General features: G+C 43.0%; 1 protein-coding gene across 3 annotated transcripts in view; it reads right to left on the minus strand.

The window, feature by feature from the left end:
* GATB (glutamyl-tRNA amidotransferase subunit B) overlaps positions 1 to 26,434 on the minus strand; it is a 181,786-nt gene that overhangs the window by 70,579 nt on the left and 84,773 nt on the right. For all 3 annotated transcript variants that reach the window (XM_029607101.1, XM_029606930.1, XM_029607015.1), the window contains exons 8-9: positions 23,622 to 23,666; positions 21,376 to 21,565 (exon numbers count right to left, since the gene is read on the minus strand). In XM_029607101.1, the coding sequence (XP_029462961.1) occupies positions 21,376 to 21,565; positions 23,622 to 23,666 (235 nt within the window). The remainder of the gene's footprint in view (positions 1 to 21,375; positions 21,566 to 23,621; positions 23,667 to 26,434) is intronic.

Genomic DNA, 26,434 nt, shown 5'->3' on the forward strand with positions numbered 1-26,434 from the left:
GAGGGATAGACTGAATGCTTGTGCCATGTACTACAAAAAAACCAAAAAAACCCAAGACACAAAGACAGACAAAAGAACTCTGCAAGTACAAACAAGATTGCTACAACTCGGGGACGCTCAGCCTCCCATATCCACATCACTGCTTGCATTTCCAGCCAGTCTTTCTCTAACAGTCTCATGCAAATTAAACCAAGAATAATTTTCAGCTATTTAGTGGAGTTGCTGAAATGTCACAGTTTTCAACATTTTTTAAAATCTGGTAAGGATCTGAGAGACCTAAGATCAGATAACTGGAAAGTTTTTATATTGCAATATATTTGCAAAACAATTTCAGTGTTATGCACCATTTGCAAAAGCCTTCTCCGTTCTATATGCCTGCAGTTTATTTGTTGAGTCAATTTTACAGAGAATATGCATGCCCAATAATTTCTTAACATCTTTGCAAAATACGTGCAATACTGCTCAAGGCAGGGGGATTCCTTTTTTGACCCTTTGGGACATTTCCTAACTCCCTGCCAAACTGTCTTTTATCCCTTGACCTGTTATGTATAGATGATGGCAGATAAGGACTAACTGACCCATGTGGTCTGCCCAGTTATTCCTGTGCATACTGCTAAGGATACATCTCAGTTGCTAGCCGGAGAGTGGAACCCCTTTTATTTATTTATTTATTTATAGGCTTTTTATAGACCGATATTCATAACATCATATCAGTTTACAATAAAACTTGAGAAACAGAATTACAATTAACAGGGAGAAAAAAAACTGGGAGGGGGAATCAAAAGCAAAGAATAGAGAAACATTGAGAGTTAAGAGATCTATACGCTATTAACAATGGGTCGAGCAGGGGAGAGGTTGGGGGGGGGGGATCTGGTAGGGAGGCATCAAGCAAGTAGGAGTGTGAGCGGACGGAGACGAAGGGGGGGAGAGGGTGGAGAGGGAGGGGAGGAATATTTATTCAGGGAAAACTTTTCTAGAGAGCCATGTCTTTAGTTTTTGTTTTTTTTTATTTTTGCAAGCTAGGTTCCAGACGAAGGTCGGCCAGCATGGAATTCCCGAGAGAGGGTCCTGCAATGAAAAGGGCGCACTCTTTCGTGGCGAGCAGGCTGTAAGTTCTTGGCGAGGGGGTGTATAGGGTACCTTTGTATGCGTTTCTGGTGGGGCGGTTGGAGGAAAGAAGGCGTAGGGAGTTGCCAAGCCAGTGCTTGTTGCAGTTGTGGATGGTTTTGTGTATGATAGAGAGATTTTTGTAGATGATGCGTTGAGGTATTGGGAGCCAATGGAGCTCCTTGAGGATGGGGGTAATGTGATCTGACCTGCGGGTGTTGGTAAGTATTCTAGCTGCTGTATTTTGTAAAATTTGGAGAGATTTGGTTTTGGATTCAGGGAATCTGAGGAGTAGAGTTACAGTAATCGATCTTTGATAGGATGGTGGCCTGAAGTATGGTGCGGAAGTCGCTGAGGTGAAGGAGGGGTTTAAGTGTTTTAAGGACCTGGAGCTTGAAATAGGATTCCCTTATTATTGTGTTTTAAGATATCTCTCCATATCCAGGATGTTCCCTTTGTACTTTGTCACCTTGGATAGATGAGCATTCGTCTAGATCCATCCATATGTAAGCAATACATGTCTTTTAGGAACTTATTCCATTTTTCACAATCCTCTAGGTAAAGTCTCTTTCTCAGCACTGATTTGCATCAGCTTCCGTTTTCCCTTCTAGCCTTCTGGATACTCCAAACTGTGTGCGTGTGGGGGGAAGCAAGTAGTGCTTTCCTAAATAAAACAGTGAATGAAATGCAAAAACTGATATACAAGGGACCAAGGGCACAGAGATAATCAACCAAGGTGGTGAAGATTAATTTGGACAAGTGAGAAACAGAAACCTTTTGCTTCAGCAAAAAAAAAAAAAAGAGATTGTTCAAATTAATTATCAGAACTGGAGGTTTAATTTTCTTTGCACTGCAAAAGAAACCATAAAAAAAAATGAAGAAAAGCGTTGCCAAAGCAGAATCCCAAAAGTACAGGGAAAACAGACAAGACGAAAAACAAACTAACACCGAAAGTTGTCAATGTAACTAAAAGGAAATTTGTCTTTCTTCAGCTCTTAATCTGACCCTCAAGAATTAGAATAGAAGCCAACTCACACACTGCACACTCCCACTCCTCTCCATCCCTTCCAGTAGCTTGCGTGCTTGTACTCCATCCCACCCCGCCTTGTTGAGCAGTGCTCCACCAGGGGGATACAGCCGGCTGCTCCGTAAAGCAGAGCCAACAGGATGGTTGTACAGGATACAGGACTGTGAGCTGGTGCCAGAGGCAGATTGGCTTATCGGGGGGATCGGGCATGCCCCGGTGGGCTGGTCTAGCTGGTAACGTGGTCTCCACCAGCTCTCATGATCTTAAAGACCTCTAACATATCCCCCCTCAGCTGTCTCTTCGCCAAGCTGAACAGCCAAGGGAGTTCATTTTGAATTTCTCTCAGAATATATGTTTGTACAGGTGTCTCAAGTTGAGAATGGGCTGCAGTCCCCCCATTTTCTTGGGGACAAGGCAATATTGTGATTACAATCCCAAGGCATGCTGAAACAGTGGAACTGGTTGTATTGCTCATTTTTGGAGAAGGACTGGACTTCCAATCGAAGTTGCAGTAAATGAGATGGATCTCGATGGAGCACCAAATAATGCAGTAGGGATGGAGGCCAGGAGAATCACAACCAGTACCCAGACTACACAATTTGAAGGACCTAGGGGTCTTTGGTGATCCAACACCACTCCTCCACAAATATTTGGATTCTTCCCCCTACTGTAAGAGTAATATATGGAATGTTCGGAGGAATCAAAAGCTAGGCCCTGGTTTGTGTTTAGCATATTGTGTATGTGTCTGTTGCCAGCTTTCTCTTTGATGAGGTCTGGCTGGAAGTGACTGCTGACACTGGGCTAGAAAGGGCGGTAGACAATATAGTTGAAAAGATTGGTAAAGCTTGGTGAAGTATGATTGCTTGTAAGAACAGAAGTGATGTTGTGCTGTGGAAAGCTGTCGAAAATGACTGCACTGCTACATTCTGGTCAATCTGGGCAACCATTTCACAGAGCTTTTCATCGAAAAGATTGTTGCCTAAGCAGGGAAGGGTCTGCTAGTTTTTTGTGGATGTCCTCACAGATACTCACTCAAAGCCATGCCATATGTTTAGACCCAACAGAGGAGGATGAAGAACATGAAACAGAATCAAAGGATTCATATACTGATCTGAGAAGATGGCAGATGCTCTCTTCTGCATGTAACGTGATTGTGGATAGTAATTGCCTTGCTCCGTGGCAAGTAAGAAAGGCTTCAACTTTTGGATGTAGTCATATATGTACTGCAATGTAGCACTGATGGATGGTAATGTGAGCAGAGAGAATTGCACTAAAAAAAATGTTCTTGCCAAAGTTATCTAGAAGTTTGTGGTCTTTTCCAGAAAGCCAATTTGAGTGAAGATGTGTCTTCTTCACTTTCTTCATAGCATATTCAACTACCTTGGACTGATGAGGCAGCTGGATTATACCAAAACCTTGTGATTGCTGGACTCTGAATTTGAGGTCTAACGTTTTTGTTGTTGGGGTGACCAAAATGGGAGTTTCCCATATTCTCATTTTGTAGGGCATCAAGAATGTTGTAAATTGGAAAGGTTGCTGATTCAGCTGGTCCAGTATTTGAAGTATCCCAGGAGCTTGGGTCGGAGATCTTTGTTTTTGCAGACATGGACGTCCAGTGCAGTACCCTTCTTTTCCACAAACTTAAAATAGGTCAGATCCTCTGATGGTGAGGTGTGATCTTCATCAAAGCTTAAAGGTATAGGATCCCTTACCCAGGACTCCAATTATGAAGATGGCTAACTGACAGAGACTTCCAGTTGACTTAGAGAAGCAGCTGCCTGGTCTAACACCTCTGACCTGCTCAAATCCATTGCAACAGATGTCAAAGAACTCCTGAACAAGGATTCTGATGATGAATTCACCCCTATAGGTGATATTGGGACTCCAGTCTTTGGTATCGCTGTAGCAAGAGTGGAGAGGAGAGGCTGGAACATTCCTTCATCTTCTTGGTCAGAGAGGTAAAAAAACTCTGCACCGAGTCTGTGATTTGGTCGAGCGACTGATGTGTTCTCTGGCCTAGTGTAGGTGGCAGAACATCCTCTTCTGAAATCAGGATAGGCTCCTGAATGAAGACAGGCGGCCTGTTAGAAGGAAGTGAGTGGTACTACAGAGCTCACTGGGTCTGCAGTCTTCAGGCAAAGTCCCTCTGCCAACAGTCTAGTCAGGGTAAATGCCCTGGTTATTGGCGGCAACAGGGGCAACCTAACCCCCTCTCCTGCTGATCGAGGATGGGCTGTATAGAGCTGTGTTGGTAAAGCAGCTTGATAAGTTGAAGTCTGAGGAGAATGTGTTGATGGCTTTGATGGGATAGAATGTTTGGAGGCCTTAGAATGCTTCAACAGGTCTTTGGAGACACACGTCAAGGAGTCCGGCACAGGCTGACGATATTACGTTGGTTGCTTTGGAGCTGTGCCTAGGGTTCTTGCACTGTGCATTGCGGGATCATGAAGGGAGGCTACAGGCTTGCATCAGAGTTACATGCATTGTACACCTTGAAGCATCCTGCCTTGAGCACCTTGATGTGCTGTGCGCCGCTAGCATCTGTGAAAGTGTGTCAAGTGAGTCAATACATTGTGCGTCGCCAATGCTGTTGGCGCCAATGATTGCTGTGTCGATGGCACCGATGCACTGCACTTAGAATTCTTAAGTTTTTTTTCTATGCAGGCTGCGATGATTCCAGTGATTGATACCGCTTTACCTTTGATGCAAGACGGCTGGCAGAACTTGACCGAAGCAGACAGGGAAGTATTTGATAAGCTTCCACTCAACTCTTTTCCTGGCAAGGGAGATGAGGTTGCCCTGCAGGATGAGGACCTACTGAAATTCTGGAGAGATTTACAGTTTCTCAATTCTAAGAATCCTGTACTGGGTGAGTTCGGGGACATCTGTCCACAGGCATAGCAGTTCTTCTGGTCATGATCTGGCGCAAGACATCAATAACACAATTCATGGCCATCAGCAAGGGACATAATCTTCCCACACATCATTAGGAAGCTATGGGGTTTTGTTTTGTTTTTTTATTAGCACTGAAAAGTGTGATTGTGACTGCAGAAGTAACAAAGCAATTTAAGAAGAAACAGAAGTAAAAAAATATTGAAGAAAGGAGTTTTTAGAATTTTTAAAGAAAAAAATGTAGGACAGATCGATCACATCTGTGCTGTGTTCAGATGAAAAATGACTGAGAAAACTCATGAGACAGGTTCTTAGAACTCGGTTGCTCCTGGGTTCACTTTTCCAAGAGGCAGTAGGAATTAGTAGAAAAATGACCAGACAGAAGTATTGATGCAATCAGTTTTATCAAATGAATGAACTGGCAAACAGAAAGCGAGAGCCCCCTCTACTTTTCTCCTCTTTTCCTAGTACAAAAGTAGCCTTGCTTAGTCATTTGCAAAGAAATGTTGCATCCTATTTGTGCGCCTCTTTCTCCTCCAAGCAGTGTCCAGCTGCTGTCTATATATTTGTGCAATAGATCTTTTGATGCACAGCATTTTTGTTCTCCCAAACCATGGGTGTACCTTGGAAGGAGCCACATTTTCTGCTTACTGATATTGAGACTGTCGGGAGGGGGGAAGCGGGACTGAACAGCACCCTGGGTATATGAGGGGGGAGTACTGCCTCTGAAGATGCGGCCGGCCCTCTACACAGAGGTGATTGTGTCATTGGAGGAGGACCGGCTGGCCTCGAAAGTAAGTTCACATGCAGCGTGCGTGAGCTTGTTTCCACCCCTGGCGTGATGTGGCACGGCTTACCGGTGCCCCTCCACCCCCACCCTGGCGCCCATCTTGCCTGCGCCTCTTGAAGGTCATGACTGGTATCCCAAGATCACTTCTTCTTAGAAAGCCGCGGCTCAGACCTGGATCTGGTTGTGTCACTTTGATGTGGGAGACTGACAGATGGCTTGCCTGAAAAGTTTGATGCACTCTGTAGCTCCAGGGAGAAGGAATTGAGAAGGTCATTTTTCAGACTGATCTAGCCGACTAACCTTGGGAGTTAGCTTGATCTGCCAGGGTGAAAATCTACCCCCCCTGCTGGGCAAATAGTGATATTTAGCCAGGAGGTGCACTTAGGTTGGGAAGAAAACTGCAACATATATTGGATGTTTAAAAATGCGTGCTTAGTTTTCCCACATAAGCCAGCCCCCAGAAAGAACAGATACCCATATACATGGGCTCTTTGTACCTTCCTAACCTCGGGTGATAGTTTGTGTTTGAAAATTCACCAAACGTTACGTGGGTATGAAGTATCTGCCTGCTTTGCACACTGAGTTTTTTTGGTTTTTTTTTAACTGCCTCCTTCCCCTCACCCCGAGTAAATGTGTGTTTCATCCAGCCTTCATTAAATAATGGTGATATGGGTATACTTCTGTTTGCCTTCCCCCAGTAAGAGAAGTTGGACCATCACAAGGTGCTCTGATCAGCCTCACTGGTATCTCACAAACTAGGAAATCCACCAAGGAGGCAGAAAATTCCTTTGGACTGGAATTACCCTGAAGTCCAGTCGCTTAACAGGACAAATGACTCTAGGGAAGCAGATAACTCTGTGCAAAGCATCTGAAGTGCCTTTACCAGTCCTTAGGAATATTGCTTAGAAATTATGAGGGTCATTTTCAAAAGGATTTACCTGCGTAAAAGTAGCATATATCGTAGCCATTTTCAAAAGGATTTACATGCTTAAAACTTTTTTTCCCTCCCATTGATAAGCAGGTTGAATTAACCATTACATGTGGGGGTGATGTCATCCAACAGTACTGAACAGAGCTGCCTCTCCAGGCTAGTAGAGTTTTGAGCTCTGATGAGCATGTGCGGGATTTTGCTTCACCGAAGAGCAAGAGAGAGAAATGTGAAGATCTCCAAATCCGACATCTTATAGTTCAGGGATAGGCAAACTTTTTTTTTTTTTTTTTTTTTTTTTTTAAATGCTGGGTCACATTTGTGACTCTCACCTGCACTGAGCTCCAGTCAGGGAACAGAGATGGGGGAGGGTCTGGGCCTTTCCACTTTCCTTCCCTCCCACCTTTTCTTTCTACGTTCCTTCCCTTCTCCTCCCCTCTCATTCATCCCCCCACCTTTTACTTCCACTTTTCTACTTTCCTACCCTTTTTCCCTCCCTTCATACTCACCCTCCAGCCCCGTTAGGTCATCTTCTTCCTGCTGGGCCTCTCTCTCCTCCCTCAGCCATCAGTGGGATGTGCTCTGCCGGCAGCCCTGAGCCTTTTTTCTCCTCTTCAGTTGCCAGCAGGGCGAGCTCCGCTGGCAACCTCTAGCCTTTTTTTTTCTCAGCAGAGAGAACAGGGAAACAAGGCCGCTGTAGCTCTGTGGCTGCCCCTCTTTCACATCATCATTAAAAGCCTGTACTGGGGGCCTTTGATGACGACATGAGCAGCAACAGCCAGGTCAGCAGAGTTACAAAACAGCAGGCTGGTCAATCTATTCTTTGATTTATATTCTGCCTGTTGTGACATTCCACTTCAAAGCCAATTATTCAATTAAGTGATCTTTAAAGATAAGCAGGCCAGATCAGGAAGTCCTGTGGGCCAGTTTTTGCCTGCAGGCCATAGTTTGCCCGGACCCTGCTCTCTCTCATTTCGTTAGTCCAGCATGAAGATGCTTAACAGAAATTTGCTATTTGGGCTATGCCGCAGTAAAACCTTTATAGTTTTTTCTTTGCACAGTCATGGCTCTGTCTTCCCTTTGATCAGTGCAATAAAAAGACAACTCAATTTCCTCGCCTCAGTAGGGCTTCCTTTGCTGGTATGTTCCCACCCCACTGCATTGCTGATAAGTTCTGACCTCTCTCATTGCTACAGAGGAACCAAGTTAAACCTTCAACTAAGACAACATTTAATTTTCCTCTGGTTTTCAATAAGTCATCTTAAGAATCCAGCATTTCAGGGGCAACTGTTCCCCCCCTGTAGCCTTCTTTCCCCAGCAGGGGTCCTAACAAGGTGGATTCTGACAATCAGCCCTTACCCTTTACTCCCAGCTAGCTCGAACCAGCCAGTAGGAGGGTTACCAGATGGCTCCAAATCACCAAGGACAGGTAAAACTAAGACTGGCTCAGTAAGCACCTGGTGACCTGGAGCTATCTGGTAGCGTTAGCTAAAGCACAAGAGCTGTAATACTTTATAGCAGTGGTTCTCAACCTTTTTTCTATCGGGACACACCTGATAGATAGTTCCCACATGCGTGACACACTGAACACATGATAGTCACAGGGCTAAGCCCACCCCCAACCCTCAGTAATGGGTATAATGCAGAACTAGAACATTCCCCGTACAACTCGCCATACAAAAAAGATATTCTGGTGTTATCTCAATAGCAGCAACACAAACTCCCTCTACTACCAGGCACAATAGCCCACTTATAAAGGCATCAGTTCACCACCAATGCATGTCCTATTGAGAAAACACAACAAATAAGATGAGGTATTTTACTAGCCTATATGATAGTTAAATATCTCACCTCGGTCATACACGCAAGATCAACCTTCACCAAGTACGGAAAGACCACAAATTACAAATATGGAGAAAGAAACTGAAATGGAAACCCAAAAAAGCCACTCTGCATGCAGTAAAAAACTGGAGAAATGGAAACAGAAATACAGCATCTAACATAGTACCAGGATCTGCAATAATGTACACAAACTAATCCGCACAAAGTTACTCCTGCATTATGACATGCACTCAAATGAGAACCAACAAGGTAAAACAAATATATGAAGGAAAAATAAATTTCTCTCACAACACAGATCCAACGAAAAAAATAGGGAGAGAGAATACAAATGAAAATCTTTCAAAATTACATTTAAAGCTAACACTTTAATATATTAATTTACAAAACAAGTTTACAAAATAAACATATATCCATTTATATGCTATATATGGATTCATCTCATAACGATAGTTTAATTAGCCATTCATTTTTATATGTAGTTATTTCCCTGATGAAGACTTATGATAGGCGAAACAAAGACGTCTTTGTCAGAAACATTAGTTTAAGTTGAATACGACAGTTGAGAAATGCTGGGAATGCCAGTTTAAGTTGAAAATGGCAGTCGGGAAATGTCTGCCACGCACTCGGAGGGAAAGCAGAATTGTAGCTTTAAACAGTAGTTGGGGAACGACTTACCTTGTGATCAACAGCTGGAAAAGATCATTTTGTATTTTCGTCGAGAAAGTAGATACAATCGGCAGGAACACAGAAGCGATACAATCGCTTCTGTGTTCCTGCCGATTAAAGTAAACAGAAGCGATACAATCCTTCATTATTTTAATGAAGAACAGACATTGTATCGTCTGCTGGTAGACAATAGTTGAATGTAATATTTATGTCTTTTCAAAAATAGATTTTACCTGTATATTGATGGCTGTGCTGTGCTTATGAGATGAATGTATGAGATAGTGTGTGAATGTGGATGTTGAATGGGTGGAGAGTGATTACATTATTCTTATTGTTTGCATTTTCTTGTTATAGTAATGACTTAAAGTATAAGTTATTCTATTAAGTTATATGAAATTATTCTTGTATTTTGTATATTAAGGTGGATATATGTTTATTTTGTAAATTTATATATTAAAGTATTAGCTTTAAATGTAATTTTGAAAGATTTTCATTTGTATTCACTCTCTCTATATTTTTGATGCACTCAAATGGAACAACCCTACCTATAAAAAGGCAACATTACAAATATTAAACCAAGCCCTAAACACCAATACACCTCCAATTAGGAAAACAGAAAAAGCCCATCTGTTATAGATTCCCACACAGAAATAATTATAAAACTATATGAATAAATGTTTTAAAAAGCTAATGAATAGAACAACATCTATCAATTAAAAACTCTTAAAAATTATTTAAAAAAATTCTTCAAACACCAATAAAATATTTCAAAACAGCAGACATCACATAATACCCAATAATTAAAATGGTAGTCAATCAAGAAAAATGAACTTAAAAAGCCACCTTTACTTCCCACTCCAGCAGTTCTCCTACTCCTTTCCCTTGGAGGCCACACCAGAAGTAGCAGTAGCTGCTGAAACTGTTCTCACGGTCTTCTTCCTTAGGGTCCACAACCAGTCCCTTCTTTCTCTCTCTCTCTCGCACACACACACACACCAGTCACACCCTCAGGACCAGTTTCTGTCTCTCACACACACACATATCAGTCACCTCTCTGTCCCGTCTCTCTCAATCACACAATGCTCTCTCTCTCACTTATACATAGGCTGTCAATCACCCACATGATCTTGCTATCTCACTTACAAACAGGCTCAATCACACACATCCCCTCCCTCTCTCACAGCCACAGCCAGCCAGAAACATGCTCCATCTCTCGCACACACACACACAGAAGTACCCTCCCTCACTCACATTGACACACACAAGCACCCTCCCAGGCTCACATACACGCCACAAACACAAAGATACACACACAGAAGCACCCTACCAGTCTCACATAGACCATACACACACACACATATACAAAGAAGCACCCTCCCAGTCTCACATACACATCACACATATACCCTTCCGATCTCAAATACACACAAGCAAACATGGCCCCCAGCTGATCAGCTCGTCTAGTCTCGGGCAGCAGCAGCCAGCGGTTCTGATCTTTGTTTCTTCAGCCCCGCCGGCTTGGTCTCCAGCGGCAGCCAGCAGCACCGATCTTTGTTTCTTCGGCCTGGTCTCCAGCGGTGGCAGCAGCTCTGGTCTTTGGGTCTTCGGCTCCACCGGCCTGGGCTCCGGTGGCGGCCAGCAGCTCCAGTCTTTGGCCCCACCGGCTGCGGGTAGCATGTGACACACTGGTTGAGAATCGCTGCTTTAGAGCATGGATTTCCAGTGCTTCCTATGCTGGCAGCTGCAGCAGTCATCTGGTCCTTTCTGGATGACTTGGTCATTGTAGCTTTGAGGCAGACTAGAGCTATTCGGGCTGTTTAAATATCTTGGAGAGCATCAGAGAGATGGGAGTTGGTTAAATGCCCAGGAAGCAGATGCAGAAAAATCCCAGGTGCCAGGGTTCCTACACTGAGGGGCCCAGTGGCTGCCATCAAACTGCCGCTGAAACAGCAGTCTAAAGAAGCTTGTCACTGTGGCCCGCAGCAGCCTTCTTCCCCAGGCCACTCAGTGGAGGAGAGTCAGATAGGCTGGCTGGGAAGAGGGGATGGGCTTAGGGGTGGGGAAAGGAAAGGCTGGCTATAGGAAAGTTGGATTCGGAGGTATGGGAGAAAGTGCTGGGCACAAAGAGGAAAAGAGGGAAAGGGGGAATTGAGGAGGCTGGCTGGAGGGAGGGAAAAGGAATGTACTGAAACATGGAGAAGAAAATGGAGAACGCAAAGAAAAGCAAAAAGTAAATAAAGCAAATAAGCCAAAAAAAATCCCAATTAAAAAATAGAGCAAAGGGATAAAGCAAAAAACAAAGAAAAAAGGACAAACATAGTAACATAACAATTAGATACATTCTTCTTTGTGCCCATTTTTCTAAATAATTTCTCCATCTCCTACCAGGAAGTACAGCTGTCTACGGCTGTTAAAAACTCATAGCGAAATTTCTTGGTTGTAGAAAGGAATAAAAGCTAAAGGGCACATGTACTCATCAGCCATCAATGCAGCACTTCTACTTTACTTATTTTAAAGTTTAAATGCTGCACAATTAGTAAAAAAAAACCCCAAAAATCCTCAATAAAAGCAGTTTACAATCACACATACATAATAAAAACAAAATAACATTAAAACTCAAACAAACCAACCTAATAATCTGCTTAGCTGCCACCTTCTCAGCAGTCAACCCAACATCACCAGCCAACAAACCACAAATTACCACCCGCTATCAAGGAAAGAGATGGGTTTTAACCATCCTCTTAAATCTTAAATAGTTGGTTTCATTCCTAATTACAAATGGTAAGACTTTCCAAACCTGAGGAGCCATAGATGAAAAAGCATATTTGAACCCTTTACCAGATCTACCAGATCAGATGTATGGTCCTGGAAAAATTCTAAGCAAGCTCCTTGAGAAGCTCTAAAGGCATCATCAGGCCTGTACCATACCAATTTCTCAGCTAAATACGACATTGAACAGTAAGCGATAAACGAGCTTAAATTTAGCCCTTTCTCCAACAGGCAGCCAACAATGGACACGCCCTTTCTCGTCTACTCTTCCAACAAACCAAACTCGCTGTGCTATTTTGAATCAATTGTAACCTTATCAGAGTGTTGGGTGGCTCCGCCAATAAACCATTACAATAATCAAGCACACCACCAACCAGAGCAAGCACAGTCATTTTTACCACAGTATAATCTATAAAACGTTTTACGTGACAAATTTACTGATAAAATGCGGTACTTTAGCGGAACATTCCAGAAGCAAACGAAAGGGAACTGTCCCCTGAAGCAAAACAACTCTGCTTCATCCTCTAAACAGTGACAATCAACTGACTTTTAACCATAGACAATATATTTGTACTTTAGGGCTGGCTCAGGCAGAGTGCTGGACCTGGGTTCAATTCAAGGCTGAGGTCTTCCACTTTTCGGGTGGAATTGTAGAGGCAGCGTTCACAGGTACTGATAGGGGGAAGGAGGTGGAGGAAATCACAGTCATTATGCAATGGCGACACCTAGTGGCTGGAAGGAAACGTCCTCCCCCCCCCCATGCATGTCCTGTTCGAGGACTGTTGCTGCAGTGACTGGACTAAAGCAATAGGGAGAGAATATGAAATAGGTAGAGATGTTACTTTTTGGTTTTTATTTTATTTTCCTGAGTGTCTTTTGGTGTTTATTATAACAAAAAAGAAAACTGGGATAAATTCAGTGTAAAACGATGCGCCATTTTCTCTCACTTATTTTATCCAATTTTTGTTTATTACAATAAACACTGATAAATTCCTGAGAAAATAAATTAAAAACTGAAAATGAAGGTCCCTAAAAAAAGGGGAAAATATCCCCAGGTAGTTCAGAATGAATGCTCATGGCTCCAGATCTCAGCGCTGGTTCTAAGTGAGGAAACCGCTAGCCAGTAAGAAAAACATTTGCAGAATGGGATCTCCTTTAACATCCAGGGGCCCAACATTGAAAGATGGCAGTTCAAATAACTTAGCCAGACATAACCGGATAAGTGACTTATCCAGCTATCTAGCAGATACTGATTTTCAGCGGACTACTAGATAGCCAGATAAGTCCTACTTATCTGGCTATCAAGCACTGAGCACGTTTTCAAAATCGGGCCTCAGGTATCTAAACAACAAAAACATTAACGCACAGAAAGATCTTTGCTGGGAACTATTTCTATCTTTAAACGATCATAGCAGTTAAACAAGATGGTTTTTTTCTGTCTTATAGTAATCTCATCCTAACATCTGATCTACTGCTGTGCAAGCAGCTCCAATCTGAAAAGCTGCAGATTTGGAATTATGTTCTGCACGACTTGAAGAGCATCGCAGCAGCTGGTGGGAGCAGCCAGAAAATCTACAGGGCACTTGGCTTTAAATGTGTAAACACTCTCAAGGAGGAGATGTCTAGGGGGGTTGCAGAACTAGGAACACAGTAGCTGTCAGCAGTTAATTGGCCTCGTCTCTCCTGGGGGCCAGCATAACGAGTTGCGCGTTATAATTGAGCGGCTGAAAATCAGTATACAGTTTCTTAACGCAGTGGTAAAGAGAAAAAAACTGTTTAGCTCCCGATGAAGTAAGCCAATGGTATGCTAATGCATCAGGGGTTTAAAAAAAACAAAACACCGACTCCAAAATGTGTGCACAAACCCCAGTTAAAACGTGTTCAGCCTTTTGCATAAACTCAGCACATATTTTAACGCGGGAGAGTGATTTAGGTTTAGAAATTATGCTTTGTGCACAATTCAGGTTTTCTGTGCCAAAATCTCGAGTATGTGACCCCCTCACCAAGAATTCCAGGGTTCAGCCCCCATAGACTAACCCTCGCCCTGGAAATTTTACTGCATCTCTAACCAGGAGTTCAATTTTGAGCGTTAACGTAACACGGGTGAATAGCTAATGCCTTCCGCAGCAACAGTCATGCATATGAGAGTACTAACTAATATGTACAGGTTTATGTTCACAAGACTCGTTGCTGTACCAGTAAAAATTGCGCACAAAATTGTGTGTGCATGACAGTGGTTAAAAGTGCTCTCTGCTGAGCACACCTTATTACATCAGGCCCCCAGACACTATTCTAGGTCCAATCATCTCGCTCTGCTGACTTCTGTATCCATCCCAAACAGAATCGAATTCTGTCATTATTTACCTCTGAGCCTCCCTTCCTCTAACTTCATATCATGTCCCTTGGCAGCATCTTCAATGAAAAATGATACCTTCTTGTACTTTTTTGACGCCTGCTAGCTATTTGACACTTTCTATCAGATCCTCTTCTTCCTTCTTTCCTTGCGAGAATTCATTTTGAGCTCTTCAGCCTTTATGCACAAGGCATGTGCGGCAAGCCCTGCGGCATTTTGGTAACCTCCCTTTGAACTGCTGTTGTCCTCTCAGTAAGGCTCTGGGCTGAGATTCGGGAGAAGTACTGAAGCACGAGTTCCAGCCTTCCCTCAGTTGTGGACTCTGGTGTGTGACCCCTGTGCAAGTCGCCCAGGATTCAGCTGAAGGAAAATCCCTGCATCTTAAATCTGGCCTTTCCAGTCAAGAAAAGTAAGAAGGAAGTGCATTTAGAACCAGCCAGAACACTGGACTCTTGTATTCCTGGGAGACCTCAGTATATAGCAGGGGTAGGCAACCTTTTTGATGTGGTGCGCCAAGATTTGAATCGGGGGTAGGTAACTCTGTTCCTCGAGTGCCACAAGCCAGTCAGCACCCTGATCCAACACTTTTCTTTCATACAACTCTTGAGTATTAAAATTGACAATTTTCAGTTACAATATTCAAGAGTTATGTAAAAACATTATTGAAACTGATATGGTTTTCCTCATGTAAAAGGAGAAACTTACCTAATAATTTCCTTTTCTTTAATGAAGATAGGTGGATCCATGACCAGTGGATTATGCACCTCCCTCTACCAGCAGATGGAGGCGGAGCAATGCCGACATCACAGTATTCTCTCCCACGTGCAATCACACACACGTGCTCTGTCCCGCATGCAGTCACACACATGTGCACTTGGCTCTTCCTCTCTCCCCACCACATGCAATCACACACTCACAGGCTCTGTCTCTCCCGCATGCAATCAGATACATGCACACAGGCTCATACCCACACTCACATGCTCAAACATATAATCCCAGGGCGTCCTTCAATTGCCAGTGAGATGAGGTCCGCTGGTGGCCACTAAGTGCTCCCTCCCTCCTCGGCCATCATGGAATAGGCTCTGCAGTGGCCTGCCGGGTCTTGGGGCGGGCGGCGGAAGGAGTTGCGTTTAACTAAATGTCATCTCTGGTTGTCACGGGGCCGGTCTCGCGGTAAGAGCTGTAAGACTGGATCCGCAGCAGCAGGAGATAACTTTCGGTTAAATGCAACTCCTGCTGCCGGCGTGGGGGCATAGCACCAGCCAGAAGCGACATTTATGAGGCTCGGTGCTGCCTGCCTGCATCGGCAGCATGGCTCCACTCAACTGCTATTCAGTGCCATGCCACCACCGCTGTGCACTAAAAATGGCCTCGCATGCCATCTAAGGCACGTGGTGCCATAGGCTGCTGTCCCATTTAGGAATGATACATTGAGGATAGGGACATTCATTTTCAGTTTTGATTTGTCTGAGAATTTATCAATGTTTATTACAACAACAAAAAAAAAAGGGAGATAATATGAGATAGTGAGAAAGGAAAGAGCATAAAGACACACCAAGGAATGTTTCACTTTCTTCACTTTTGCTATTATTCTTATATTTTAGCATTTACTACAATGACCTCTTACAATGTGGGCTGGGAGGAGGAGGAGAAGTGCTAGAGAGAGGAATATCAAGTAAGAAAAGGGAAGTGATGATCCCCTTGTACAGGTCCTTGGTGAGGCCTCACCTGGAGTACTATGTTCAGTTCTGGAGACCGTATCTCCAAAGGGACAGAGACAGGATGGAGGCGGTCCAGAGAAGGGCAACCAAAAAGGTGGAGGGTCTTCATCAAATGACTTATGAGGAGAGATTGAAGAATCTAAATATGTATAAGGAGGAGCAGAGGTGATATGATACAGACTTTCAGATACTTGAAAGGTTTTAATGATCCAAAGACAACGACAAACCTTTTCTGTTGCAAAAAAATCAGCAGAACCAGGGGTCACGATTTAAATCTCCAGGGAGGGAGACTCAGAACCAATGTCAGGAAGTATTTCTTCACGGAGAGGGTGGTGGATGCCTGGAATGCCCTTCTGGAGGAAGTGGTGAAGACCAAAACTGTGAAGGATTTCAAAGGGGCATGGGATAAATAATGTGGATCAATAAAGTCTAGAGGAAGTGAATGAAGAGAAGAGGCATGGGGGTGGCTTGCAGGAATGATGGCTACTACCTGGAGATGAATATCCTTATTCAACATACATACATACTGTTAATGCGATTTCAACATTGCTCTATGCTTCAACAGCAAGAGGAAATGTGGAAAAAAGGATTTGCATTCACATAAAAGCAGGGGAGTAGCTTGTTTGTTACGGCGGTTACTACCCCAAACCAAAAATGCCTGATACTTCACTTTCAATGCATATCCAGCATAGCTCTCTGCTTCAACGGCAGGGGGAATGAAGAAAAGATGTTTTATATTCAGACATTTACCAACAAGGACTGAATTACATAGACTGGGTAAAACAAATAAGCATGGGTGTAGCTTGCTTGTTACGGCGGTTACTACCCCAAATCAAACCTGATACTTCACTTAGAATACATATCCAACGCAGCTCACTGCTTCAACGGCAGGGGGAATGAAAGGAGGATTTATATTCAAACAACCAACAAGGACTGAATTGCACAGGCTGGGTAAACAAGCGTGGGAGCAGCTTGCTTATTGCGGCAGTTACTACCCCAAACCAATTAGCTGGATACTTCACTCAGTTGCAGCTCCAACACTGTTATCTACGATGGCGGGGGTGGAAGGGAAATAGAACCAAAAAAGTTATTTAAAGGGACAAGAGTAACAGAAAAGTATGAAAAAAAAAAGTGTGAAACCTTGCTGGGCAGACTGGATGGACCATTTGGTCTTCTTCTGCTGTCATTTCTATGTTTCTAAGACTTCACGGAAACATGCCACCTGTTTCAAGGAAGAGCTGGAAATGAAACTAATTCCTCTCTCGCTGGGATATTAAAGGAAACAAAATGTAGAGCAGAACAATCAAAATTCCATTTGTGCCTCCTAGGACGGCTGGTTTAGAAGCAATAAATTTATTAAACAGAAAATAACAGGGGAAGAAGAAAGCAAAACAAAAAGGGAAAAGCCCATCAGTCTCCAGAGGACAAAACCGAGGGTGGAACACTTTCTAATAAGCAAACATCGAGGTCTCTTCAAGAGCTCATTAAAATATATTAACTCAAGGGGAACAAATTGACTTGGTGCTCACTGCAGCAACAGTCAGTATATTTATTAGGGTTACACTTTAAAATGCTTCCCACTGGGATTGGCCTGGCGGCTCAGCGCTTTGTAGGGAGAGGGGCTGGATTTCACTCCCAGCCTAGGTCTTCCCTGGGTCAGCCTAGGCTGCGGATACTGTGCTCACAGTCTTCCATGAGGAGGGAAGGGGGGTCAGAAGTTGGTCATTGTACAATGGCGACACCTAGTGGTTGGATTCAGGGCCTGTGATTGCAAGTCTCCGGAAGATCGTGTGGTGCCCAGCCAAAGACCCGTCGCTCCGATGAATGGATTAAACTAAGTTAGCAGGAGACATAAATGTAAGAGATCCATGGCACCAGATCACAGCCCTGGTTCTGACTGAGCTGGAAGCCCATAGTCAGGCCAAAATAAAATAACATTTTCCACTGAAAGAGCATCCTTTAAAATAAGGATGTCGTGCTGAATGACAATCACTTCTGAAGGAGGGACCCTCTGATCTCAAAAGCTCATGTGCTACATCCATTTTTTTGTTTGTTGGTCCAAAAATATTGTCACAACTGACAGATTCCAGGTCTCCCCTGGTCCAAAAATACACTAGAAATCTACCTTCTAAAAGAATGAAAAAGAACATCAAGGGATCAACGTACTGAATGACTCACGTTAAACTTGCATTAATACTGCATTAACCTTAATGCACTTTCACTCTGGTTCACATTAACAGGGATATCCGCCATAAAAATGCTAAGGCACTGCATCACACGCACATGTACGCAAAACAGCTTATTACTATTCAAATAAGGTCAGAGCAAATGGTATTAAGCAACATGAGTTGTGTTAACTCACAGCAAACACTAAACTGTAACTATTGGTTTAACTGCCTTGGCTATTAAGGTTTGGCTTTGGTCATGTGAATTTAATTTTTGTGTTACGTTTATAAATTGTGTCCCAGCTGGATTATGCACCTTACTGAAAAATGGAGGTGTGAATTTGTAGGGGTTAGGGGTTTTTATTGTTTTTGTTGTTATTTGTAATTTATGTATTGCTGTATGCTTTATTTTTATGTATTTAATTAATGTGTATGTTTGAACTGGATTATGACATGCTGTATAATTTTATGCATGGGATGAATTTTGTATGAGATGAATTTTTTTATAAAGGCTGTAAGCCTCTCTGGGAAGTCCTATAGGTCTGACACAGTGGGATATAAATCCAAGATTAGTTTAGAATTACACCTACTCCCTGGGCACCCCCATTCCTACCATCCTCCTCCCTCTTGCTCTTACCTTTGTTAATTTTCGTTCCTGTAGTACCACGGATCAGTCCAGAGTCCCGCCTGGTTGTGGGGCTGATGCCGGGAGAGGCGGCGTTGTCTGTGTGTTCGTCTCTTTATCAGTCAGAATAAGATGATGTTCGGTACCTCGGGTTCTGTTCCCAGTTGGGGGGTTGTACACTGGTATCGAGGTTATTGGTTATATAGTTAGTTGAAGATGTTTTGGTTTGTTCTGCTTTGACATTAAGTAATACTGCCAGACTGTAGGTGGCACCAGCCTAGATATAGGCAGAGTTTTGGTTTGTAAACTTCTGTCTCCATCTGCTAGAGGGAGGGCAAAACCCAGGAGTCTGGACTGATCCGGGTACGTACAGGGAACTAGGACATTTCACTTTACAATCCAACATACAAAATATGTACATATATATATATACACACACATATATATACACACACGCATATATATATATAGGCACGCATATATATACAGACACGCACACACACACACATATATATATACACACGCACACACACACACGCACATATATACACACGCACACACACACATATATATATATATATATATATATATATATATATATATACACACACACACGCACATATATACACACACACACACACACGCATATATATATTTCAAATTGTGCTATCACCTCAGTAACAGCAACACAAAACTCCCTCCACTGCCAGTCTGTGATTATGTCTGTGAATGGTTTTATGTAAGCCTCTTAGGACCTTGGGTAATGCGGCATAAAAATGTTAAAAATAAAATAAAAAATGGATTTTGGGAATGCCCTTTTATTCAGAAGTTTTGGGCAACTAGATTTCATTCTGCGGGGAAGTGGTGGGGAAAATCTATCTGCAGTTCGGCGGAGATATGTCTTCTGGGAATGTCTTTAGAGGATGTGGGGCTTGGGGACAGCAGGCAATGTTTTTCTTTATAAATGCTGTCTAGTGGCGAAGCAATGTATTCTCCTCAGGAGTTAACTCCTCCTACTAGAGGCCTTTGGTATAAAAACTTGATTGCCTTGTTATGTTTGGAATCCAAGTCCATTAGACTGAAATCTCTTTCACCTTTGCAGCGATTCAATGCAATTTTGGTCACCCTTTATTTCCAATTTACCCTCAGAGGTTAAGGCTGTTGTTACTCGTGATATGACTCCACCTATTAAGTAGGACTCCCGATGGCTTGCAGAAGTACGTTACGGTTCTATCACATGTACTGCGTGTCTTATGGATAGACTTGTTCATTAAGGTCCTCAGTTTCCCTACACTGTTTTCAGAAATCTCTTTCACTCTCTGCTAAGGCCGGGTTTTGGATGCTTATGCAGTAATTTACCCCTCACCGGGCTCAGCTTAGGATCAGCACAGCGATACCTCGATTTACTCCGATTCATAACGACGCGAGCAGATAAGCAGGAAGAGCTTCCCAAAATGTTCTCAGGCATGACATTTCAAAAGATGAGAACAGAGATGTGTGGGTGGAGGAAAAGGTTCAAGAGATGTATTGCAACTGCTGGGTGGTCTAAAGTTGTGTTTCGCAAGTTCTGCCGCTTTAATAATGTTACATAATCATCTGATAAAAGATAAATAAATAAATAAATGCAAACTGGCCCACCCAATCTGCCCTGTTGAAATTCGACTTGGAGCTGATAAGCATATAAATCTCCATATGCAAGTAGACACCAGCTCCTTCACCCCAACCACTAAATTCTTTCCCTAGCAGTGCCCTCCGCATCGGTCCCAAAAATGCTCAAAAAATTGTTAAAAGTGCTAGCCTTCACCACTTCTGCTAGGGAGCCATTTCATCTTCAACTCTGATTCTTACGAGATCCAATTCTTAATCCCACATCCGGGATCCCGTGGCTTGGGGGAGAATCTCCAGGGTCACCGAAACGAGTGAGGATGTTGCCCAGGACCTTCGCTCTCCCTCTGGCTCACCGAAGGCGACGCCGGACTATAGCTACAGCAGTCGATGAGGCTGCATCGAGCCTCGCCGTTCTTGGGTGCCCAAACGACCGACTGGGAGTAGAGGCGAGATACAGCTCCCTAATTCTCCCTGCACTGCTTCTGTCTGTACTACTGTTTTACTGCTGTTTCCGTCCTACTGGGACCTTGAAGAAAAAAAAAAAAAGAAAGAAAGAAAGAAAAGCTTTCTTTGCTATGCTCCCTCGCTTCCCACCCTGGGAGTGGGGGAGGGCCCTTAAAACACAGCTGCTTACTTTGCTGCCCTGCAGCTGGAAGGGAACGGTGGGGTCAGGGTAAGGGGGATGACCTCCAATTCTGCACTGACTCCCAAAATGTTCTTAAACCGCTGCCAATTTATGTTTCACACGTCTGCTTAAAGATGCCAAGCTAGAAAAGGGGTTAAAATAAATAAATAAATAAATAAATAAAATAAGTAAATGCCTTCTGCTGTTTTGTTGTGCTCTCCCTTGCCTGAATCTTTTTTGTTCATCTCACGACCTACCAAAAGGGTCAAGCTGTGCTCGGGCAGAATCCTGTACTGCTCCACCAGCCTCTTCCTGCTGGCACTGGGGAGCTCCGGTAGCCTCTCCCGGATCCAATCTACGTTCACCACTTGCTGGGGATCCACGTCGGCTCTTAAGGACTTGGCATCGTACAGAATCAACGGTGGAAGATTGGGCTCTGGCATGAACCTGCCAAGAATAGAAATACTTCGCATTACTCCTTAAAATCTCTTGTACCTTGCTTTTCTTTTTTTTTTTAATATCGGACACGAAGCTTTAAAACGAGCCCGATGCCGCTGCAGCAAAATTTATGCTTCCAGGCGACGCACATGTCCAGATATTGAATGCCTCAATTTATTTCGGTTGAACGGTTTATTACAAGAGCAGTGCCCGTTTGTGCTGTGCTTCTGTCCTTTCCAACGATCCCCATGTGCTCTGCACAGCCATTACCTTCTGCCTCTGATTATCTGACCATTGTCTTCTAAATGCCAAGCAGAGTCTATGTTATGACAGAAAATTGACAGTAAAAGTGTTATTTATAAACCTGGCTCTGTTTACAAGCGTCCTGTGCTAAGAGGCTGACCTTCTGGTAGGCAAGTCAGAAGAACCTTGTGTGCCGGAGAAAGCTGCACAGTGAAAAACTCTACATTCCCGGCCCAGCGTAGGAAAATGTAAGCAAGATGTAAAGGAGAACTGAGCTTGGCCTGATGACCTATTCAATAATGCACAATTACCCTTTCCCCCCACAGAGGCTCAGATCTGGCAGCAGCCTTGCATCAGCCGGGCAGAAGATTGCTGCAAAATGATGCTTCTGACCCAATGGTGATGGGAAAAGGTGCACGGAAGTCACTACTCCCTTCCATTCCCCGTTGTGTCCCGAAGTCATCCCTGCTACAGGGATTTTTTTTTTTAAGGTATAAATCAAATTTAGGGCTCCAGGAACAGAACTGTCTGCTAACACCCACAACTCCAAAACTGAAACACATAAAATAAGATACAGTTACATGATCAGATTAAAAAAAGAAAAAATAATAATTTTTTCATCTTTCTCTCTGTTACGCTGCTTCTGCTTCCCTAGACGGCACGCCCAGATGGCTCAAGGGGGGCCTATCCACCCCTAAGAACGTACCCTTACTAGTGCTTGTTTCCAACAGTGGCGGCAACCATCTCATCTGCCTTCCCGGGCCTAAGCACGCCACCTCTGCTGCATGCCCAGGCTCAAGTAGCATCACAAGATTCAAACTCACAGTTGTGAGCCGTAAAATCTACTCCCATTCACCATTTGTCGTACTCATTTAGCCCTACTGTCTTATGCTAGATCCATGCAAACCCTTCCGTCTGTAAATTGAGTAGTATCTACTGATCTACTATATGTAACCCCTACTATCTGAGCTTCTTCTCCAGTTCCTTCTTGGGTGAATGCTGATCCAAAATAGTTGTTCGGAATGCACGCTTTTCCTAGCCCCGCTCCACACCTTCCTCCTTTTCTTCACCTCTCAATCTTACAATGCCATCTCTGCCCTTCCTTCTTTCACCGACACCTGAAAGAAGGTGTCACCTTGTTTTACTGCATTAGCTATCGTTTCCTCTGTACCTTTCCTGACCTGACCACCTTTCCTGTTTCCCTCAGTTATTCCATATATTCTTCCCTGTCCTTTTTTTTCTCAGATCCCTTGTATCTTTTGAATACAAAGTTCTTTTAGACTTTACCTTATCGGTCATCTCCTTTGAAAACCATATTGATCTTTTTCCTCTTACTTTTCATTGTGGCCATTTCAATGGCTTCTATCAGTTTACCTGGCTGTTCTATATTTCCAAGATTATTATTTTATCTCTAAGATATTTCAATATATTTCACCATTCCCTATCCTACCTTTGTTCTTAGATTAAAATCATACCTGCTGGTGATCAACGAACTTCAGGTACCCACCTTTCTATGCACCAGGTCTTGTACGGTCACCTCCCCTCTAAGTCCTGTTACCATTTTTTGCCTGAGAAAAGCCCCACTTCCATCCCGAAGTGAGTCCAGAATCTGTTTTTTTGCAAATGGGATATTCCAATCAACGTCCAGCATATTAAAATCTCCCACCAGCATGTGCATACGTGGTTTAAGGGATACTGACAACATGAGAAGGTCTCGGCCACGTACTAAAGCATTTTAACTTTTGGTCATATGATGCTCTAACATCAATCACCTTGACCAATTCCACCCTAACATTCTGCAAGCATGCGCAGATTTACATACCTGTAATCCTGCTTTCCTTCTTTATCTCTCATTGGGATGGTACACCTAGAAATATGGAAAAATGTTATCACATATAGCCCCCCTCTATACCAGTTCTGCTACTTCAGTGTCATGTAGCACGTTGTTCCTCTTTCCAAGGCCATACTTATAGTGCCCCTCTTCTTACAGTGTGAAATATGGTTTCACTTGCTATCAAGGCAAAAGATGCGCATTTTGATGTGACTATGCCATCTGACAAACAAAATATCAACATGGCAAGATGGAGCACAAAGAAAATACATCATGGGTGACGCCACTTAGAAGGACACAATCAAATAGTTTCAGTCATCTTTAAGTGTGGAAAGCTGCACTCCTAAAAAAAAATCTATTTCTATGTTTCTCTAAATTGGTTTCTTTAATGGATACAAGATTAAGACCAAGATGTCATTAAAAAAGCAATTTTTATTTCATTGTTTTCTACTAAAAGGAAAGTCTGCGGCAGGTACCAAAAACTGCAACAGACTCTTGACCAGCACTGCCTTTTAAATGGCAACCACTAATTCTGTCACAGCCTGTGCATGGATGAAATCAACATTGATGTATGAAAGTCTGCGATACTTAATCTGAGAAAGGCAAAATGTTCCATGGACAGGGCATTAAGCTATGCATACCCCTTAGTTTGTGGGGGCATGAAGTATGGCTGCTTTAGTGGCCAAAGTCATCAAAGGAATCCGGTGCACCAGCTGGGATCAACTACGATGCAATATCCAGTCATCGCTGCCTCCCTTCTGTGCACTGCCTGAAACACATTCAGGCCGATGCAATATCAGTGCACCTTAAATGGATGCTCGTGATGGAGCGCCTGCTCCCTTAACGCACACCGATCTAGTTAAATCAGGTGCCACAGTAAAAAGGAGGCACTAGGGAAAATTGTGTGCCCCTAACGCCTCCTTGGCAGCAGGCACCCAGGGGAGGTGGCAGTCAGGTTAGAAAAATGGACGCTCAATTTTATGAGCGCCCCTTTTCTTAACCTGACTGCCGGCACACTTTTTTTTTTTGTTCATTTTCTCCTACTTCAGTTCCTCCGACTTAATATCACAACAATATTAAGTCAGAGGAACCAAATCAAGGAACAGAAAAGCAGTATTTTCTGCTTTTCTGTAATTTTTGTGGGCTCCTCAAGAATTAATGCCTGCTCCAGGCAGGTGTTAATTTTTGCGGGTTAAAATGTATGCGTCGGGTGCACTTTTTTTTTTTTTTTGAATCAGGGAAATAGGAAATAGCCTCATCAACATGAATTTACATGTGATGAGCGCTATTACCTACGCGCTCAATTGGACGCGTATTTTGGACGCGCTAATCCCCGTTTTGCATTGAGGGTTTTGGACACACATCCAAAACGCATGTCCAATAGCGTGTTGAGCCGTGCGCGTATTGCATCGGCCTGATTGTCTCCAAAATGTATTTCTATTAATTAAGATTTATTACCTGCCTTTCTGAAAGAGAATTCATCCAAAGCAAATTCACTTGGCAGCAGCTACGAACTTTATAGATCATACATAGGCATAAATAACACACATTCACAGACATTTGAACATGTTCATTAATGTATAGGATAACATGCGTACCATTAAGCTTGTCATAAAATCTTTGTTTAATTTAACTGTGGAGAACCCAGCACTAACCCTTTAGACAACAGTCTGAATACCATTACAAGAGAAAACAGGAAAGGAATGAAGGAGAAAGTGGAAAAGAAACAGGAAGAGAAAAGGGAGGGCAACTTAAGATGTTTGGCTGTCAAGAGATAAGGTAGCATCTAATACATTCACAATGAGGTCCATATTCAAAGGATTTGTCCGGCTAACTTTTGGAGTCAGCTGGAAAAACCCCTGTGTTTGAGATTTTGCCCCCTGCTAACCGGAAAATTTTGTCCTGGCAAATCATTGCCTGTATCAAAATTTATCCAGTTAAAGGGAGATGATGCAGGTGGGAGCCGTGATCCCGAGGGGTAGGTTCACACTGAATCGGCAGTTCCGACGTTCGGCACTGCCTGGACATGTTATCCAGGAAACTCTGGCCGGATAAATAGCAGGCCTGAAGTTGCTTGGATAACTTTTAGCTAAATAAGTGTCACTGAATATCTGGAAAAAGTTATCAGAGTTGCTTACCTGCTCACGATATTTTTGAATATGTACCTCTCTGTGTCTCACTCAAACACCCACCGCCTGTAATAATTCATTAATTAGAAAACGAGGATTTATCGATCCTTAAGATCTCACCACCGAGCTTACTCCCGTATTAGAAAGTAGTTCAGAGGATTCTTCAACTGAGTTATATTTGCTATGGGATAATGCTCTTTTAGTCACTCTTGATAAACTATGTCTGGCTAAGGAATTTAAAAAGAATCGTCAACATAATGCACCCTGGTTCACTAATTATCTCCAGAAACAAAAATGTGAACTTAGGAGACTAGAGTGCAGATGGCATCACTTTCCAAATTCTTCCAACCTAGCTTTGTATAAAGATCATCTTAAAATTTATCAAAATGAAATTCGAAGAGTTAAAAAAAAGAATATATTTATTCAAAATTGGCAATGTCTTTCAATAAACCCATTGAGTTATATCATTCCATTAACCAGATTATAAAACCTACTTCGAACCTGTCTATACTCCCTCCAACATCCCCATGTTTGAACATTGCTGAAACGTTTGCAATGCATTTTATTGAAAAAATCAATAAAGTAACAAGCTCGATAACTGCTCCTGCTAAAAATAAAATGGTGAATACTGCCCCGATAATACACTCTTGGATGAGTTTAATGAAGTAATGGAGT

This window comes from Rhinatrema bivittatum, chromosome 1 (genome assembly GCF_901001135.1).
Source record: "Rhinatrema bivittatum chromosome 1, aRhiBiv1.1, whole genome shotgun sequence".
NCBI lineage: Eukaryota > Metazoa > Chordata > Amphibia > Gymnophiona > Rhinatrematidae > Rhinatrema > Rhinatrema bivittatum.